The sequence below is a fragment of the Alosa pseudoharengus genome, unplaced genomic scaffold (genome assembly GCF_046254945.1).
Source record: "Alosa pseudoharengus isolate Yale_2024_CS ecotype anadromous, Long Island Sound unplaced genomic scaffold, YU_APseudo_1.1 YU_APseudo_1.1_scf_14, whole genome shotgun sequence".
Lineage (NCBI taxonomy): Eukaryota > Metazoa > Chordata > Actinopteri > Clupeiformes > Clupeidae > Alosa > Alosa pseudoharengus.
Genome location: NW_027468609.1, coordinates 27,466,552 through 27,486,319, shown reverse-complemented (window position 1 = coordinate 27,486,319; position 19,768 = coordinate 27,466,552). Strand labels below are relative to the sequence as shown.

The window sequence follows — 19,768 nt, the reverse complement described above, 5'->3', positions numbered from 1 at the left end:
GGCTAGTTTTTTGTCTGTGCAAAAAGCATGGCATTTGAGTCATTGCTGGCTCGAATAGAGTTGAACTGCTGTCACATTTGAGATTATTAAGATCTGATGCTGTTGCTGCCTGGACAGGTACACTACCCTGATCTTTTCCCACAAGATGTGGCAGGACCAGAATGTATGCTCATAAAATCAAATGCATAGTAAAACATACTGTAATAGTTCTACTCAAGGACATTCAGGGGTCCTTGCTGAAACTTTGGTACATTTGAACTAGTATTTGGTTATCAATCATCTAATCCTGCTTTTGTTGCTGACGCTGCACAAAGCTAACGATGACTTTGCTCAGTGTTCATTGCTGTTCATTGCAATTTATTGTTTGATTAAAATATTCACTCTCTGTATCCTCTGTATTCCTTGACAGCTACAGTGATTTATATGGGTATGATATCTGAACATTCAAGTAATGAACTGTAATTTTGTCTGACCGATCTGCCTTTAATTCACTGGACAATCAATCTTCTGCAATATTTTGAGGTCTGCTTTGACTTTATACTAGTTATTGAAGAAGAAAATCACTGTACTATAAAAAAAATGTGTCAATATATACTTTTAACAATTTAGCACAGTTCCCAAACTAAAAACCAGATACTGTATTAATTCTGCTGGCTTTAAGATCAGCTTTAAGATCAGCTTTAAGATCAGCTTTGCTATATGTATCAGCTTTGCTATATGTATGTTCAGATGACACTCCTGTGTTCTATTCAATATCAAACAGGGATCCTTCGTGGGTGGAATGCATTACGAATTGGCCATGGGATTCAGTTAGTACATGCTTCAGACGATTCCGTGCCACCACAATGCTGTGTTAGCACGCTCCCTTCTCTTTTGTGTCCTGCACAGTCCATTCTGTGTTCTTATTCTATTTCGGGGAAAGGTATATTCCTCTGTATGTGACACAGAGAGGAGGGGCCTTGCCAGCAGGTACCCCAAAGCATGGGCTATATTGAAGTGCAAGTACTTACCCATTTCTTTGGTTCAGCACGCCCACATAGCGAAACTCCCAGACTAAAGAAGGAACAGGCTTTCTCAAGGATTACCTTTTTTTCTGGAACATGTCACCACTTGAAGAGATGGCAAGATTTAGGTAGCCTATCAGAGAAGTACAATTCAGCAAGCAACACATAACAAAACATAACATGATTTGTGCTATGATGTGGTTGTCATGTCACTGAGGATGATCGGTTGGACAGCTTTATGAAACACCATATTTCTATAGAGACATGCTACTAGTGGATATATCTAAGACTTTGTTTAACTAAGGTATGATGTCGACCCAACTAATTATTGAGTTCATCACATAGAATGGCTCTGTGGGAAAGGCTCTATAAGAAATAAATAATTCCCTTTTTTAATTGAAGTTATCGGAGTGCAGGATGTTTGTGTGTTGGAAACAACTACAGTCAGAAAGCATCTTCGGTGCTCACAAAACATTGCAAATGAAATTGACACTAATTTACATATTTTACCTTCATTTTCTAATCCCACAGGGACACTGAGTAGATGTTATCGATGTTAACGTTTCCTTCTTAAGACAGGCCTGGTCTAGTAGAGCACAAAGTCCTGACGTCAAACTTCCTTTCATGCATTCATTGGGGTACAAGAAGATACTGTATGACTCAACAGCTTGCACAATGCTTCACAATAGGGAGAATTGAAATTAAACCTGTATTTTAGAAAATGGCCATTATCATGCACTTAAATAAGAACGGAAATATATTTGGTTGCACAAATTTAGACTGAAACTACCATAAATATAGCTCACAATGAGATTAACTTTACAGTAAAGATCAGAATGTAAAAAAGAATAATAACCCACTATATGAGTTTGTAGAACTGCCCACTATTTACTATTAATTATATTTTGTCCTTGAGGTAAAGACATCCAACAAATATATTACCTTGTCCTTCAGTAACTGTTGGTGTCTAAATTGTGCATACTTCGTGACTGGTTGTGTGTTGGTGTGTATTGCTCGCTGTCTCCTTTTCATGTACTGTATGTTCACCTGCCTATCTATAACCTACCTCAGTTTTGTTTTTGAGGGAATGGTCAGCAAATGATACTTGAGGTGCCTTCATAGGCCCCACTGGTTCTGTGATAACCTACACAAGAGTTAAAGCAACCTGGCACTCCTGGTAATTGTAACTGATTATTAACAGGACTTTTATTCAACCTTCCATTTTTTTATCATCTTACAGATTTAGTTACATTGAAGAACCACTCTAGAGACAAGTGATTAATGTTTAGATAGGCCTAAACTAAGAAGGAAGAACTCTTGAGAGGAAACTCCTCCCCAGTCTTCTAAAACACACGCGTTTGCGTTCTGCATGGTCACAAGTATTCAACAGTTCGCTGGAGTGACTGCACCTTCTGACAAAGTTAAGTGCGGATCCCAGACAAGAGGCAGGTTGATCTCAAAGCGAGGAAAGTGCGAGGAGGATATTGACGTTTACCAGCTTTTAGCGCCTTAAAAGTTACAATGTCAGATAAGAGGGGTAAAAAAGATAGGAAAAATGGAAACGAAAACGGCAAGAATTCTTCTAACTTGGAAAACTCTCCAACAGGTATGGCTTTTAAAACAACTTGATGTAGACGCAGGCTTCAACACCTTTACTCGTTGGCAAAAATGTATTACTGTCGTTTTTAGTTTATGCGTTCAAAGACACACCTCACGTTACTGATCAATGCTCCGACGATTAGGGCAGGTGTTTAATTATTAGCCACGCCATCTTTCTTTCAAACGTTTATGAGTTTAGAAGGAAACACATGACGTCTGCCGGGCTGAACCATTATTGCTTGAAAGTACTCTTGTCGTTAGAATAATCTGTTATGGTGACACAGAGTTTTATTGATTGATTGACAGTGAAAGGCTCATTCTGGAACAGGAAGGCATTGCGCACGAAGCGTCTTCTGCTCAATGTGATGTGTCTGTATAGGCTACCCGGCCACTTAAGTTGCACCTGTGACGCCCGGTGTGGAGAGCGAAATTAGGCTACTGAATGAAATACTCCAACTTTACTGTAGCCTACTGAAATGCCGTAGAAAATACTCTGGGCCGACTGTACAGTCTTGATCTAGACAACAAGTTAAAAACGTGGCCACACCACCCTAGCTACCTCTGTGACAGCTGTGACATTAGTTAGTGCGCGTGCATTCCCTCCTCAAGCATGTTGGCTGATGTCGAGGTATTTAGCCTACGCTGACCAACTTCTAAAATTAAAGCTAAGATATAGGATACACCATAAAAAAGTATGTTAATATTTTTTCAGATTCGTTTTTTATTATTATTATTATTAGGCATAAATATGTTATGCAGTAAACCAGGCCTGAATTCAAGTCTTGCCTGCTTAAAGAAACTGTTTCTTGTCAAAGGAGGGGCAACATTTAGGTATGCATTACTGTATGAATCTTTTTCTGTCTTGTGACTGAACATTTGTTAGTTTGACCATGTGGTGCTTTGGTAGCAAATGTGTTATGGTCTTTGGCAGCTTTCATACTGACAGGTTTTATTTCAGCGTTGATAAGAGTCACATTAACTTTTGTGAAATTAGACCACATTAAATTGATGTCTTAGTTTGATATAATGAGGTAGACCTAATAATTTGGTGTAGGACTTGTGTACTTGAGCACAAAGGGTAACTTTCTTCAGCTAGCTTCAGTCAGTTGTTATAAACCATTTGTGGCATACATTTGTGTCTCTTTTTTATAAATATTCATTTCCCATAATTCAATAATGTCAATAACAATAATGTCTTTATTTTACTCACCACAATGTGTGCTGTAGAGCACACTGTCCAGCTAGAAGATCAGGCATGGAATGTCACCGTAAAATATCACACAGGTTCCAAGGTGGATCAGTGACACTAATTTCTGTCTATGCATGGTCACATTTACTCGAAACGCCGTAGATCCAGTTGTCTTCATTGTCAGTGGTGAAGAGATCATTCCAGAGTGGCTAAACGATTTAAGCAGTTTCTTAGGACAGATAGCAATTACTGGACATAAATGTATATCCTAGACCTATATTGAGTGTTCTGAAAACTCATTAAGCTATTAATCATGTGTCAGACACTGAAATGGAACCAGAGCTTAGAGATAGCCATAGTACTACCGCCCACCCACATTTAGCCTGCACACAGACACACACACACACACACACACACACACTTCCCACTGGCCCCTCACCAATTTACGATATCAAGAGGAGTCCTTCATGGAAACATCAGGAAGAGCTATCAGTAACCTAGCGAGTCACAATAGTCATTGGAGGGGGCGTTTGGAGATGTACAGAGCCCCACACTCTGTCTGGGCTCAGTATTAGATCATGGAATTCCTCACTTAGCCGAGCTGCATGGCCTGGAATGTGGGCTCTGATCCGTGTAGATTTGTGGTCTGAAAAACGCGTCGGACTCCCCCAAAGGGAGCTTCTCTATGACATAGGGAAGCAGCTGGAACGGGGGCTTGGGCCCGACGCAGTAACGGCACTGAGAAAACAAAGGAACTGGCCGCAAATTAAGTTATCCCCCCTTGCAATAGAAACGCTTTTATGGCCACACGGTTCGTTTTAGGGGGGGAATATTAATGGAAAATGGATGCTCTCAGTCCACTTCATGCTACATTACCGTACGACCCAGGGGACGACAACTTCGCTGCTGTTTTGGTTTAATGTAAATTTCAGTGAAAACATATGCATGACTCAGTACAGCTTTATGCAATTAAGTCACTGGTGAACATAACAGGGATATGATAAATATGACTAAAAATAAGTAAAAAAAACTGTGCTGTCACACCATTGTGACTATGGAGCTCAAAGCAATCCTCAGAGAAGTTACACTAGAGAAATATTGACATCCCAGCCTTTCTAAAATAAGATTTAAAAATTAATTGAGCACTCAAAATGAATTAACATCAGAATTTTACAATAATTCTTTCACTGGCATTTCCGTATGCAATAGATGGAACTTTACTGTAAGTTCCCCATTGTTTATTCTAATGTTCCATAGGCCCTTTGGCTTTAGAAACCTGTCATGTCTGGGGTCCTGTCAGACCTACTGAGTGATATACCTGAGATGTTTCCTCGTTGTTGTGGTCAGACCATGACCAATTTGTGCTATTGTGCTCATATCCCTTTCCAAGACGTTCTTATCAGATTGGTTTCATTCAAGAAAGCGTTCCAGTTTGGGTAGGGCAGAATTGTGCTGTTTACTGAGAGTGAAAGTAATAGCTGTGACTAAGGGTTATTGTCGTCTGATCCTCTATCTATTCACAATAGGAAGCATGAATACAAAAACTGCTTAATGTGATGGGGAAAAAACTCTAGTCATTCTTTGAAGTTTTGCCAACTCAAATATTGTGAGATTGCACAATTCTCAGGTAACTACAGTATAGGCTTGGCCCAGAGAAAGCTACTGCCTGATTAGAGGGTAAGAAAAGTTGGTGACATCTCTGAAAGGATGCCAGGGTTTACCCTGTATTTCATAGTTTCTTTAGAAAAGATGTATTTGATGGTTTTTGGAAAGTGGTGATGTTTGCTGTGGATATGAATTTGGGTTCATATAGCTATGTCTGCTATATGAGACAACCTTATAAGTATGGCAATTCTAATCAGAAACCATTAATATGTACTATTTTTGGAAGTGCTATGCATGTACTATGTTTGGAAGGGTATGGAAGGGTTAGCTGATTTTTAGGTATCAGTTTTTTGTCTCGTTCTTTAGATAGCCTCACTGTCTCCAATGGTAACCTACAAGCAGACTAATATTTATATGGCTAACTTGCATAATTATCAACACACTAATCGAGGACATGACTGTACATGTACACATTAAGGATCATCCTGGAGGTTTCTATTATATTTATTTTAGTAATTTTGTAGTTGAGAGAGAGAGAGAGAGAGACAGACAGAAAAAGAGAGAGACACACATACAGTACACACGCACAGACATGTACACACAAACACCCAATGGGGTCCTCCTAGGAGGAACCCTTTGCCGGCAGGAGAGTTTCAGTCGAAAGCTTTCCAGTGTGTCAGTTAGGCTCACAGCAGTGCAGCTTGCCTGTGGGTGGCTTGAACATCTCTTCCCGCCAATAATTCCAAAGAACTGGTCTCATCAACAGCTGCCTGACCAAAATCATGTTCCAGCGCCAAGCACTGGTGTCTCGTTACACAGCCCCGTTTGAATCAACATTTTACAGATTCTTCCGCTGCCTTCTTATTAAAACACGTTAACTGTTGTGGGCAAGTGAAGTAGGGGCATTGTTAGGATGATGTTATCACAGGCAGCTGCGAGCACTTGAGTAAGGACCACTCCCGGGTCTGTACTGGGAGTGGTCCATCACTCTCGCGGTTTGTGTGTCATGTTGAGCAACTCCTGGTTTTGGGCTGTGTGCGTTCATGTATTCTTCTGCAAAGCACACAGCTGGTATATGGTGTTAGATTTTCACTTATTCATGTTCTGCTGTCTGTGAATGAAGTGAGTTGCAGATGTATATCCATGAGCATTTTTGGCCAAAAGCCAGTTTCCATAACTAAACTCTGAATGACTGTCATTCTCTTCAGCTGTTTCTACAGGACTTGAACTTTGATGCATAAATTAACCCTTCAGCAGGGGAGTTTTTAACATTCTAACTGAAGATTCTGTTTGGCAACAATGTAAGGTTCTAAAATTCGATGTTGAATTCAGCCCATACTCTTAAAATGAATGTAAAACAAATGTTAACACTCGTTAAAACACATTAAAACTCGTTAACACACGTTAAAACGAACAAACAACTTTTGTTGTTTTTAACACATCTCTGTGTCCAGATAGGGACAAGATAGTTTGTATTGTTTCCTTTTTTATTTGTTACACAATATGTGTTGGAAAATAACACAACTTGCGTTGAAAACAATACAACTTGCGTTGTTTTTTAACACATCTCTGTGTCCAGACACATTACTTTTAAGATTCTTTAGAATGTTCAATCCCCAACATTCCTGTCACACCGGTGTGATGGTACCGGCTGAAGGGTTAATAATGCTTTATGGAATATCAGTAACACTCTGGTGTAGAGGATAGCTTTACAAACCACTATGATCTGCTGTTGTGCTGAAGTGCCTGTTTTCATGAACATGTTGGCAACTCATGAACATGTTAACAACATGCTAGTGTTTGGTCCACACCTAAGAACAAGTTTTTTTCCTCTTGATTTGAATATCCGTTTTCTCATGAGATTAAGTACCATTTATCTTTGAAAGTAGGGCACAGGGCTTTCCATTCAAGAACAAAAAAAACCCTAGAAACCAGCCTCCCATTCATATTTCATGAGAGTGCTGTCATAGTGTCACCAGGTTTGCACAGATCCCATTTGAGGTAGATGGTTCTTTTACCTCCAAGTTTATTAATTGACAGTTTTCCGTGACTGTATGAAACTAGTACAGCAATTGGATGCAGATAATATTCATGGGTTGTCAGAGGCAATTGTAGATCCCTCCTGGCGAAGAGCCTCGGGGAATACACAGGCTTTGAAGATGGTTTGTTTGTGAGGAGTCCTCTTGGCCCTGTAAGTTTAACTTTGCTGAGAGAATGTGAAATATGCAATATCTATAAAGACAGTGTGTTATTTGAGATGTCTGGAGCTTGAGCAGGATGTCTTTTTTTTCTATTTACTGATAGCGCATCTTGTCTAACGATTATGTCTTAAAAATATGCTGGGGTCATGTTTTATGCTGATAGGTGGATTACTCTTTTGTTTTCCTCTGTAATTTGAGTCCATTTTGAGGCCTTTTTAACTTTCAGGGACTGTTTTTGAAAAGGGGTAAGAGGATTCATGGTTCTCATGGGATTGCAGAATGGTTGATATTTGCTGAAAGGATTGTGTGGCATTGTGGATTTCACAAAAGAGAGCACTCTGGCTCAAGCTGTTGGCATGGAGAACACATATATTGCGTTCAAAAAAACTTGAACTGTTACCTCTTGTGTTCTCTCTCTCTGTGTCAAGCTAATCTTGGTCATAAGCCATGGTTACACTTTGACAAGGACCGGATACTTCAAAGGAATTTCTGCTGGAAAAAGCTAAATGGGGGGAAAGGGTGCAATCTTGTGCAAGGGTGCAATATTTGTGTGCTTTCTCAGGTTTGACATTACCAGTGTTGTTATTATGGACCAGTTTGTCTTAATGTTTTTCTCTCTCTTTCTTTTCCAGCTGAGCCCAAACTGAAGATGATGAAAAGTAAGATTGTTGACGTGGGCAAAAGAACAGCCATGACTTGTGAGCTCGAAGCTGGAAACCCGCTGCCCAAAATCAAGTGGTACAGAGACGGGAAAGAGATAACTAGCAAAAACAAACCTAAAAATACAAAGATTAAAAAAAAGAAAGGGTAAGTCCTGTCCTCTCTTCTGTATGAACGCTAACCCCATCTTCTACAGTCATGTTTCCATACTAACAACAGGGGCCTACACAAACTGTGTAGAGTTTTCCGGCTCGGAGGTTAGAACACAGCACTCTCCCACATTCTATTGGGAAGTGAGTCATAAGTTAATAGGTTACACCATTGGCATGCTGGGGCCGTGCTAATGTTATTTGCACCCACACCCACCACTATCTTGAGCATACCTTAAGGCACTGGACACCTTCCCCTTCACTTTGTCAGTCTGTGTGGGCAGAATATTTTTGATCCCTTGCCATCAAAACCAGAGGGAAGCAAAAGTTACTGAGTCTGTTTGATTCAGATCAAAAAGATAACACAAGCACCAAATCTGTTTGTTATACTAGAGTAACAAAGTTATACTGGAACAAATATGTTTTATAAAGAGATACTGAAAGCCATCATGCATATCTAATTAGATGTTTTTAAACAAATATTTTGTGTTGTGTCTTGGAATGGACTGTTGTTTTTTTTTCAGTGTCTTATGTCCCCTTACTAATTGTGTTTCCAGGGGGAGGGTTTCAGAGCTTCAGTTCAAAAGACCTACAGAATCAGACACAGCCACGTACACATGCGAGGCTGTCAATAACCTTGGGAAAACCAGCATCACAGGAAATCTGACAGTCATCAAAGGTAAAGGCCTAAAGCAGCTGTTCAAACCTATTGCCATATCATCACTCTCTCATGTCAAACATTGGCCAAACTGTTGCTGCATCGGAACCAGCAACTTAGGCACCAGTTATGTTATGTTTTGCCATTCCCACAGTGCTGGTGACATGTCTTTTGGGTCTTTGAGTCTATGACTTTCAGGAAAAACAACTCCCAGTCTGGCAATGTTCTGCATGATAACAATGCCAGGTCTGAGACATTTTTATTTTGCAAAAGCCAAGACATAGTCTCGTAAAACTAAAAGCTAGGTTAAGTTTCCTTGTTTTGGATTTACAGACAAAGGTAAGTCCCAGTGTTCAATGGATCCTAAAACACTGCTGATATTGGGAATGAAATACTGATTATTTGAGAGGAATTTATACATTACATTTATTACAAGTAGTGCATTTATACTTCAGTAAGCTAAATTGTATACTTCAGTAAGCTAAATTGTACTATGTTACATAGCTTGTACCCAGATCGACATTTTTAATGTCACAAAGGGCATTTGTCCAAGATATTTTTGTCATGACCAGATGCCACTGGTCAGTACACTTCATATGCGTCTGAGTGTCTGCAGCCTTAAGAGTCTTTCCAAAAATCTGATATCCATCAACCTCAGTCAGACAGTTAAAAACCTCCTCGGACCATTAATATCACAGGACAGGTAAATGGGTTCTCTTTCTGGGCCCCGTTCCTCCAGTCCCTCTTGTTGCAATTTTGCAGCATTGCAAGAGTGATCAGTATTCAGGCCTATTTAATCTGGCCACTTAATCACTTTTTTCAATTAGCGAGTAGTACTTCTCTGACTGGCTGCCAGGAGAAAAGCGCCATTTCATCCTGCTCCTCCCTCAGGCATTTAGCATGGGAAGGACAAGCCAAGCCCCGGCCAAGCTGTGAATGCTGATCAGTGTAGCCAGCTCCCTCCCCCCGTCCTCCTCCTCCGTCTCCTTTGTATTGACAGTGGCCAGACTGTGTTGGCATTAAGGCTCTCGGTCTGTCTCAGGTACGATTGAAAGGTTACTAGGTGAGAGAAAGAGAGAGAGAGACGTTGGGCGGATTTGTCTACCAGGATTGTTCCAAGATATTTGCCATTCAGCAAGGAGTATGGAAAAAAACATTGCTAATAGGGTTTTGTTTTCTTTTTTGTTGTTGTGGGTTATGTGTTCTGAAGCACAACAATGTTTTTATCCTTCTTGTTTAAATAGGAGTTCAACATTAACTAGTTCCTATTGTCATATTCATTTTATAACCTTTTCTATTATTGATGCATGCTTTTCTGTACATGTTATACATTCCTCATGAATGTAATTATGGAGGAGGAACACTTTTGGATTTGTGAAGTGAATAAGCATGTTAATGCTATTGTGTTACCACTGAAAGAAGCCATTCAAATGTCTAGACTTTCTGCCGTGCTGATGCAAAATGCAATGGCAACTAAACTGGGTGAATATAAACACTGGGAAGCTCAGCCATTTGAGTTACACATAGCCTGCTTATTTTTAGCACAAGGTTATAGTTTTATGTGCCACCTTTTCATCCTCACCTTCATGGTGCTGTTACCTGGCTGGGTACATTCAGAAGCACAGGTTCAAGGAGCCCTGCTGTGCAGTGAGGGCACTTTTGGCACAATGAGTGATGATCTCCGTGCAGCACGGAGCAGTAATGGAATTGCCTACTGAGATGGCACTATGAGGCCAAAATCCCATAGGTTGCAATCGTGACTATGGATAACCTTGAGGTGTGGCACAAGATACAGCATTTATGTTTCCCCAGAGGTTGTGGGCGTGGATGTGTGGGCTTGTGCAAGGAGGGGGTAGTAATGTGTGTGTGTGTATGCATGCGTGTGTATGTGAAAGAGAGAGTGAAAGAGAGAAATGGAGACAGAGGGTTTTTGTCATGGGAGTAAACAAGTTTGTGAGAGCAATTTGGGCTTTTACCTCCCTTGTTATTGTAACTGAAGAGGAAGTGCAGTATAAAATGGTTGTGCACATTGCTGCACACTGATTCCTTTAACTAGATAGTTACAAGTAACAAGTTTTAACTGTTAGTGTAACAAATTCTAATAGTCTCAGGTAATCATGTTCATGATCATGTCGACATGTTCATACAATAGCTCCATGCTCTTGCTGGGAATACCATTTTGATATGAAACAGAGATGCCGGGATTGGTTTCCAAAAGACAGGTTAATCTGCTTACAAAATAAATATACTACCCCTCCCCATTTCCTTCTCTGGCAGGATAGTCCTCTGCTCAAAATGAATACATGAGCTTCAAGATACTATTGATTTGTGGTCCCGTGTCTGAGTCGTTTCCTCTCTAGGTTGACTATGTAAGAAGCCATTTCTGGCAACTTGAAACCCCAAGAAGTCATTAACCCTTCCTCTGTGTTCATCACTGCATTTCACTTGGCCCATCCAGGGGAGGTAATTTCTCCCTTTCTTTTGCAAACACGATCTACATTAGTCTATCATGGAAGGGGAGAATTGATGAGGCTGAGTTTTTAGTTATGGTCCTTAACAGACTCTGACCTCTATATAGTCACCTACAGTGATTAATGTCTCCACTGGCTTTCATTTTTATATTCACCATTTTGGCAGTATCTGATTCATTTTTTTCTCCATGCCATGCCCAGTTAGTTACATTTCCATGAACAGGTCTCTTGGCTGGTTCTGTACCATTGCATCCTTGTACGATGTGATGTATCTATTCGCGTCAGGGAGGGTCACGAAAAGCAGGGTCATAGCTCACACGTATAGCTCTTGGAAAAAAAGCAGATTTGAAGGAATGAGCTCACCAAAAAGTCATGTCTTAATACTCGAGGTGTGATTAGTCAGAGTCGCCCGAGCCACTCATGGGGCTGTTGGTCGTAACACCAGACAAAAAGTAATGGCTCAGGATTGTGGACAGTAGACTGCTCCTGTGCCTTGAGTTAGCACAGGTCCAGCTGCACGACGGTGTAATATGTCTCTCCGGACAGCTCCGTCTGCAAGGCAACGTCAAGATGTAATGTCTGTGGCATTTGGGGAGCTAATGCCGTTAATTAAATACCATACAAATGTCATACTGTTTTTGTAAGCTGTTATCTACTTGGGTTTTGTTTCAAGTAGAACATGCAGTATTAATAAAATGTCTAGACAAGCAAGGCTCTCTGCTGGTAGGTAGAAACATGGATCCAAGCACAGCTGGTCCATGGGAGTTGTTAGGGGCACTATGTTTCCTGTGTTACTGTCATGTCCCATTTTTGACAGCTTAAATAGTTGACTTTAAAAAATAAATCATTACCAATCCCTGGTATAACTTTTTTTTGTGAGTAACTGAACACACAGAGGCTTAATAAACTTCAACTAATCAAACTGCAGATGTTCAAAAGTTGCGCAAATCTACTTTTGGAGTTTGGCAGTCATCCTCTAGTAGTTTTGATTTAATGGAGGGTCACGTAATGTCAAGTCTTTCTCTGTTGTTTTGACGGCCCTTGTTTATGTTTTGTGTCACTGAAGTTCTATCCAGTTATGTAGCAGTTAGCAGTTATGTTAGCGGTGAAGCCCCAAGAAACTGTTGCAATTAATAGACCTGAGTTAGACCAGCTCAAACCAGTCCAGTAAAGTGTGTTTGGCGTCTTGTTTTTGATCCATTTCCACATCAGTGCCCTGGAATATTCACTGTTCACAGTCATGCTTTTTGAAGTCTGAAATCCCACCGGCATTATGTGCTTGTTTTGTTTTTTCCTTCTTTTTTTTTTTTACTTTTTTCTTCTTGTGCGCCATGGTGTCCAGCAGCTCTCCATTATTCACGCTCATCCCCACGCTTCTCTCTCTCTCTCTCATTTAATGTGCTACAGGCTCCGATGCCGCAGCGGATCGGTTGTGCTCGCTGCCAACACTGCTGTGTGTACCACTATCTAGGCTTCAATTACCACAATAGGCTTATGCAGATGCCTTGATGCAGCCTTGAAGTGTCAAAATAAAAAAGGCGCAACCCCCTTTACATTGTTTTTTTTATCTTTTGCTTTAAGAAAAGATAAAAACACATTTTTTCTTTTTGTTGCCCCTGCTGAGATGTTAGCTTTATTGTCCCATTTGTGAGGCTGCCATAAGTTTTGCTGAGAATGTTTCTGTGTGTGTTTCTGTTTCGTATCCACCTTCTGGAGATGATTTCAGATATGGAACTATTGCACAATACTCCGAAGAGGAAATATGACATCTGTTTTGTGCTTTTTTTTATGAGAGATCATTTCTTCCAATGACAAAAATGACAAAGGCAGGCCTGGTGTTCTCCCTGAAGTGATGTGAATGCAGTTACTTCTCTCTGTTCACCTCCAGAGAATGGCCACAAGTATCACAGGCCCAGTCGCTGTAGGACCTGTTACATAATATTTTGATATTTTGAAGTTTGAGGCACGAAGCAGATTAGGGATGGCAACAAGTCAGGATCTAGCAGTAATTTAATGGTCTTTCCAGGCTGTTTCTATGATTGCAGTCCTTAGTGTCCGTGCAAGCTGTGGAGTTAATTCCTGTGCCACTAGAATTGATTCTGGGTTGGGTTTTTTTAACCAGCATAGCTCGAGGGCATGTGTATGTGTTGAAACTGCACAGGGAGGGTGGACAGCAGGGGCAAAGTAGGGAGTAAATTCACAGTCACGCCACTTCCTTCCGACTGGGTGCCACTCTGGGTTGAGCACTAAGAGAGAACACGTTGTCCTTCCTACACTACATAATTAATACCAGAACAGCTAGCAAGATAACGGTGGAGTTGCACCTGAAGCCCATTCTCAGACAGGGAAGAAGTGCAGTTACAAAGACATTAAAATCTGTGAAGTTGCTGTTTTGTCCTTGTTTACTTGAGCTCAGGCCACAAGTCTATTTGGATTTGTTTAAGGATCTCATGGCTTTTCCTGGAAGGCACACGGTTGAGGCTTAAGACTGATTTATTTATAAGGAATTATGAGGTGCAGATGAACATTTTGTATTTGTCTTATGTGATCCAATGCAGCAGTATTTGCCTATGAATCTGCCAATGGATGATGTGACTATATAAATGTGATTAACAATGACAAGTCTTTACATATTCAAGCTACAATGATTTTTTTTTTTTTTGGTCTTACATAACGCATTGATATTCTGGTTGTTTGTCATTTCAATCTTTTATTTGCATTAAACTGGTACTCTCACTGTCACAGTCATAGGCTGTTTTACGCTTGGTTCTAATGTTTATAGATTAAGACAACACTCAAGTCAATAAGAAAGTCAGTGAGCGACTTTTTGCATTTTTCCCTCTTGAATTTTGCTTGTTTTGCTGTCAGCCAAGTAAAAAGAAATACGGTCTCGCCAGCTGTGTGCAAAGAAGTTTGTGCCACTATTTCATAAGTCTTGTTTTGTTATTGCTGTCCCGTGGTTTCTCTCTGTAATGTTGTTATTGGTTTGATAACGTGAATGAGACAAATCAAATGTCTACTAACACCCCTGAACACCATAAAAGTTGCTTGCTGTTGAAGAAAGCTGCATTGATGAGCTCACTTATTCTTCTTCTCAGAGACTGGTTCTTCATCCAAGTCTGAAAGCATTAGTAACTTCCTTTTATGCTGAGCACCCACTGCTGCTTAGGTTGACATTACCAGTCATGATATTATGGTGAAAATCGTCGTTATTTGCACTCCTCAAAGCCAGCCAGGCGGGTTCCCTGACGCAGTACTGCATCATGCAGGAGCTGTCCGACGAAGCAGTGCTGAACCCTGCAATCCTCCCCACCACCACGCCCCCACCCCACCCCACCCCCCCTTCTTCCTGCGGTGGTCCTCAAGGGCCTCTGTAAAGAATGAGACAGTGTGTAGTGAGCATTAATGATAATGGGTCTCTCTCTCTCTCTCTCTCTCTCTCTCTCTCTCTTCTTTCTCTCTCTGTCTCTCTCTGTTTCTCTATTTCTCTCTCTCTCTCTCTCTCTCTCTCTCCCTCTCTCTCTCTCTCTCTCTCGCTCTCTCTCTCTCTCTCTCTCTCTCTCTCCCCTCAACTGAATGACTTACTTCCTGCCCCGAGCTCCATTACAGGCACAACTGGGACGCTGCAGATTGTGCATGTCAGTCGGCCGCGCAGAGGTCTTCTGCACGAGATGAATGAGTCTTTGCTGGAGGCACCAGCCTGGCGGGTGGTGGGGGGGGGTCATAGGGGGAGCGGTCGGAGAGGGGGAGGGAGAGGTAGGAAGAGGGCACTAACACACACACTTAATTCTGCCCCCTCACCGGTGTCACAGTTCTGTCTTTCTCTTAGTCACCATTAAAGCCTTGCACTTAGGTTTGATTTTTGCGAAAGTGATTCCATTTTATTTGCTTTTATTGTGATACCACTCCATAGTTGTGCACTACATACATATAGTGCAACGTTTACAAAGCTGTATACTAAATTCTATATAGTATACCATACTCTACTCAGATACCTGTACTAAATTCTTGCAAGAGTTGGAAAATATAGTGTTATTGGAGTAAAATATATGTAAAAGTAGTGTGGATGTGGGGGTGATGGTGTGGTTGTATGGTCACAGAAATTCAAAGCATCCTATACTTTACAACCCATCTGTACCCATAATTCACCGTGAATCACTTGACAGGCTCTGATGAACGTGAGCCCATCTCTCCCCACTCCTCTTCAATCCTGTCTCATCTCGTCCCGCCAATGATATTGTGCTCAGAATCAGGGTGGAAAGCGTGCAACCTCCTATTTCTCTAAAAGCCCCCTCATTTTCCCTGCGTCAGCAGACAAGACTGCATTATTGAATTCGAGCCTGACTCCGAGCCCTGCCGCGATGTTTGTTAATAAAAGTTATGCCTCACAGTTTTTGGCAAGACCGGCCTCTCATCTCCTAATGCACGCGTAACCTTCTGCGCGCCACCAGGCAACCAGCTTTTTTTTCTTTCACTCTGCACTCTGTTAAAAAAAAATACTCTGCACTGGGATTTTTCTAGGTCAGGTCCCACAGTCTCTCTTATTTGCCTTAAATAATTCATCAAACTTCCTGTAAACGGCAGAAAGAGGAAATTAATTTAGTCCCTTTTAGCTGGCCATGTAATTACCACTGCCAAAGTCTTCCGTTTTCTATTTTCTGCTTTTTAGTTTGAACACGACACGACAGCATCTCTGTTGTAGCTGTCCAGAGAGAAATATTTATGGAATGTGGCCTTTTAAATACCATCTTCCCAAAATGTCATTGATTGAATTATACTGTATAACACTTAATCTTTAGTCAGAGCCATTCTAAATTTCTGTAAGTGCATAGTTTCCCATAAAATGTAGCAGTGGGTTTTCTTGGGCTTTATTTGCACAGCAAATCTGAAGTCTTGAGCTTCACTGGCGGCACAGTTGGCAGACTCTCCTTTGCGGCTAAGCCACTGACCTTGAGTGGTTTTACTGTAATTTGACCCACGCCAATTAATTAATCCACCCTATAGCTTCCTGTATTAGTCTTCACTCTGTTTCCCCAGTTCATGTGGAACATACATAACATTGATGATATACCTGAGGATTGCTGTCTAACTCAGATTGTAAATAGTCAGTTTGTATAGGTTAGCTGTTTTTTTAGAACATTAGAATATTTGTTGGAAGGTTAAAATGCAGTCAGGATGGCACTATTGCCAAGGTGCACACTATTACTCTCAAATATGATATAAAGTGAAGAACAGTGGCTTCCTCTGATATGAAATGTATGCACAGTAAGATTGCATTATTTGCTTCATTGGAAATATAATTAATATTTTATCCTTGATAATTGACCATTTATGCACAATCACGAAACCACTGCAAGCATTGTGTTTGACGAGTAATCTGTTTAGCACAAACAGCGTTTCTCACACATTGCAGTGTAAAATCCAGGAAGGAGACTGACATCAATACTGATACAATAATCAGGAAGCCTCTTTGGCAGGCCATTCAGATTGGAAAGGGGTCCTTCATGTGTTTACAGGCTGCCGCCATTGACCCGACCTTTAAACCCTGCTCCGCCCTTTTTAAAGTAACCTCTTAGACAGCAACGGCTGGATTCGACTCCCTGCCTATTAGCGCCCAGGAGGGTGTGGGGGGGGGGGGGAGCTTAACAGCTCACAGGGGGATTTCTGCCGGTCTATCTGTCACCCTCACAACCTCAGAAGAGGCGATTGAGCTGAAAGCCAGCCATGCAAGTGTGGATTGTGTGGGGCTGTGTTAATCCGGCTCCTGTAGCTCAGGAGCAACTAGTTGAAGACAAGGTTTTGAGGCCAGGGAAGGACGTGTCTGTGTGCATGTGTGTGTGTGTGTGTAGGGAGGGGGGGTTGGCCACCCCTGTGCTAGGATAAACAGACGTCCCATTTATATGTGATTTTCACATCTCCCTCTAGACAGTTTATTGTGGCGTGTTTTTTTTGGTAGGCTTGTAGGCTGCAGCCTTAGGCATATAACGCTGAGATTTCACTTCAAATAAATCTACAAGCATTCTTTAATGATGCGATATTTTCGGAGAATTTCTTTACACCCCACTTTACTTTGCCTTCGCTTGATAGTCAAAAATGTCAAAACCAGCTTGGTGGGTGCAAGTAAAGTACATGGATTGATGCGAGTTCAGAGTTCCAGGATTAAAGTGGATCGAGACCATACATTTTCTAAAGGTACCTGTTAAGGTTCCCTGTTATGTAATGAATATTGTACCATGTATGTAATGGATCATCTTCCTACGAATTAGTGCATACTTATCCAAGATAAACTGGTATTATGTACTGACCGGGTATAGCCAGATAGTGATGACACTTCAACATCCCACTGAGTGATTTCATGGTGAGCGCTTTTGTTCTAGTTAAGCTATTTAATTATTTGATGTATAAAGAAGCAGGCTTTTAATTAAATCACGCCATCAGCACCTTAGGCTACTGCGTGTAAAGAAAAACTATATATTTATGATCACCTAATCTGAGCACTCATGACGGCCAGAGAGAGAGAGAGAGAGAGAGAGTGCAGCTGGAAACTGGGATTTTGCTCCTGCCTGGATGTGGAGGCACCTCAAGGAGCCTGCTCCTCATCCAATATTTATGTCCAGTCGATTGCGCTTCCGGACAAGCTTTAACGGTCCCTTCATCCCCTGAGTCAGCGCTACCATGCTGTGTGAGACCAAATATGATTATGAAACTGAAGGGGGACAGACATAGTATATACAGAACCAAGCCGTAATCTGCCAAGCCACGCGGAACCAAAGAGGGTTCAAATGTATTTACTCTCCTTTAATCATGTTTAGTGTAATTATAAAGTATGATTTGATTTGACAACCGCTGCTTTTTTCGAGTCGTTTACAGGGCGTTTACATTGACGTGTTTATATTACAGTACGCATTTGTTTTTTTATTTATTTTCATTGAAGGGGCTAATTAAGGTGAAAATCTTGAGTGGTGCTCAACCGTGATAAAACAATAGCGGCGTTTCTCAGGGGATGTATCACATGTCATGGTGACTGGTGTAGCGCCATCCCCTGACAAAAGAACATATATTAGCATAATCAATGGTTGAGCAAGAGCAGGAAGAGAGTGAGCAGGAGAGAGAGAGAGAGAGGGAGAGAAAAGGAGAGAGAGAATATGAGGGCAAGCCTTAGACCGTCTGTCTGCCTGCCTTTGATTCGTTGCCTCTCCACTTAATTGGATCAAGTACGGACTTGCCTGGCTCGTACGCTTTGTGTTTCAGAGTGGGAGCAGCCTGGGAGAGGGAGTGACATACCAGGGAGTGAGAGAGAGAGAGAGAGAGACAGGGAGAGACTGAAACTGAAAGAGTGAGAGAGAGAGAGCAGAATTACAGAGGAAGAGTGAAAGGAGAGAGAGAGGGAGAGAACAAGAGGAGAACAAGAGGGAGTAGAGAAGAAGAAAAAGAGAGAAACAGAGAGAGAGAGAGAGAGAGAGGAAGAAGGGGGTAAAGGAGGGGTTGTGAGCAAAGAGACAGTGGGAGTATCCTTTCATCCCGAGCCCATCCTTCCGTGTTTGTGTTGTGTTGTGTGCGTGTGCGTGCATGCACGCTTCCTCACCTCCGCTGTTCAGTCGGCTGCTCCCCCACGCTGCCCGCTCTCGGCTTTGAGGCACGGAGGAAGAAGAGGAGAAGGAGGAGGAGGAAAGGCACCTGCTGCTCCTGGGTAATTCCGGCTCCGCACGCCGCCACCCGAGCATGACAGCATGTCACTCCGGCACCAGCTGCCGCAGCCAGCACCTCCTCAAACCACCACCACCACAACCACTACTTACCGCACCATTGCAGTCAGTCAGCTCACAGGTGAGCACATGGACACTCCTGTTCCGGGACCCCTCTGAAGAAGAGAGAAGAAACATGCTGGAGACCTAGAGAAAACAGGAGGAAAAGAAAGAATAAGAAAGCTACGCTTTCGGACTTTTTACATCCTTCTGGTACTGATGCACTTAATTTCATAGACTTTGGTGTATGTGTGTGTTACTTTTGTTGTTTATGCTTTGGCGCGTTATTGAGGGTGTGGAATGCTTTGACCAGACCTCACAAGCAGACAAAGACAAAAAAGAAGAAAAACCTGTTTCTTTTGCCTTGTGAATTGAGGGTCCTGCTGCTTACTTCGCAGACACCGGTTAACAAGGTTACCCCCCTTACGGCTGACTGTGGCTGAGAGCGGATCTCTTGTCCCGCCCCTTGTTGTGTGATCTGATAATG

The 19,768-nt window shown here is 41.7% G+C and overlaps 1 protein-coding gene across 3 annotated transcripts in view; it reads left to right on the top strand.

The window, feature by feature from the left end:
• The first annotated feature begins 2,399 nt into the window (after positions 1-2,399).
• Positions 2,400-19,768, top strand: part of nrg1 (neuregulin 1) — a 56,107-nt gene continuing 38,738 nt past the window's right edge. For 2 of the 3 annotated variants that reach the window (XM_076284474.1, XM_076284473.1), the window contains exons 1-3: positions 2,400-2,610; positions 8,231-8,405; positions 8,965-9,086. In XM_076284474.1, coding sequence (XP_076140589.1) covers positions 2,526-2,610; positions 8,231-8,405; positions 8,965-9,086 — 382 coding nt within the window. In that variant the 5' untranslated portion in view covers positions 2,400-2,525. Of the gene's footprint in view, positions 2,611-8,230; positions 8,406-8,964; positions 9,087-19,768 lie in introns of those variants that run through there. The other variant, XM_076284475.1, reaches the window with a different exon arrangement.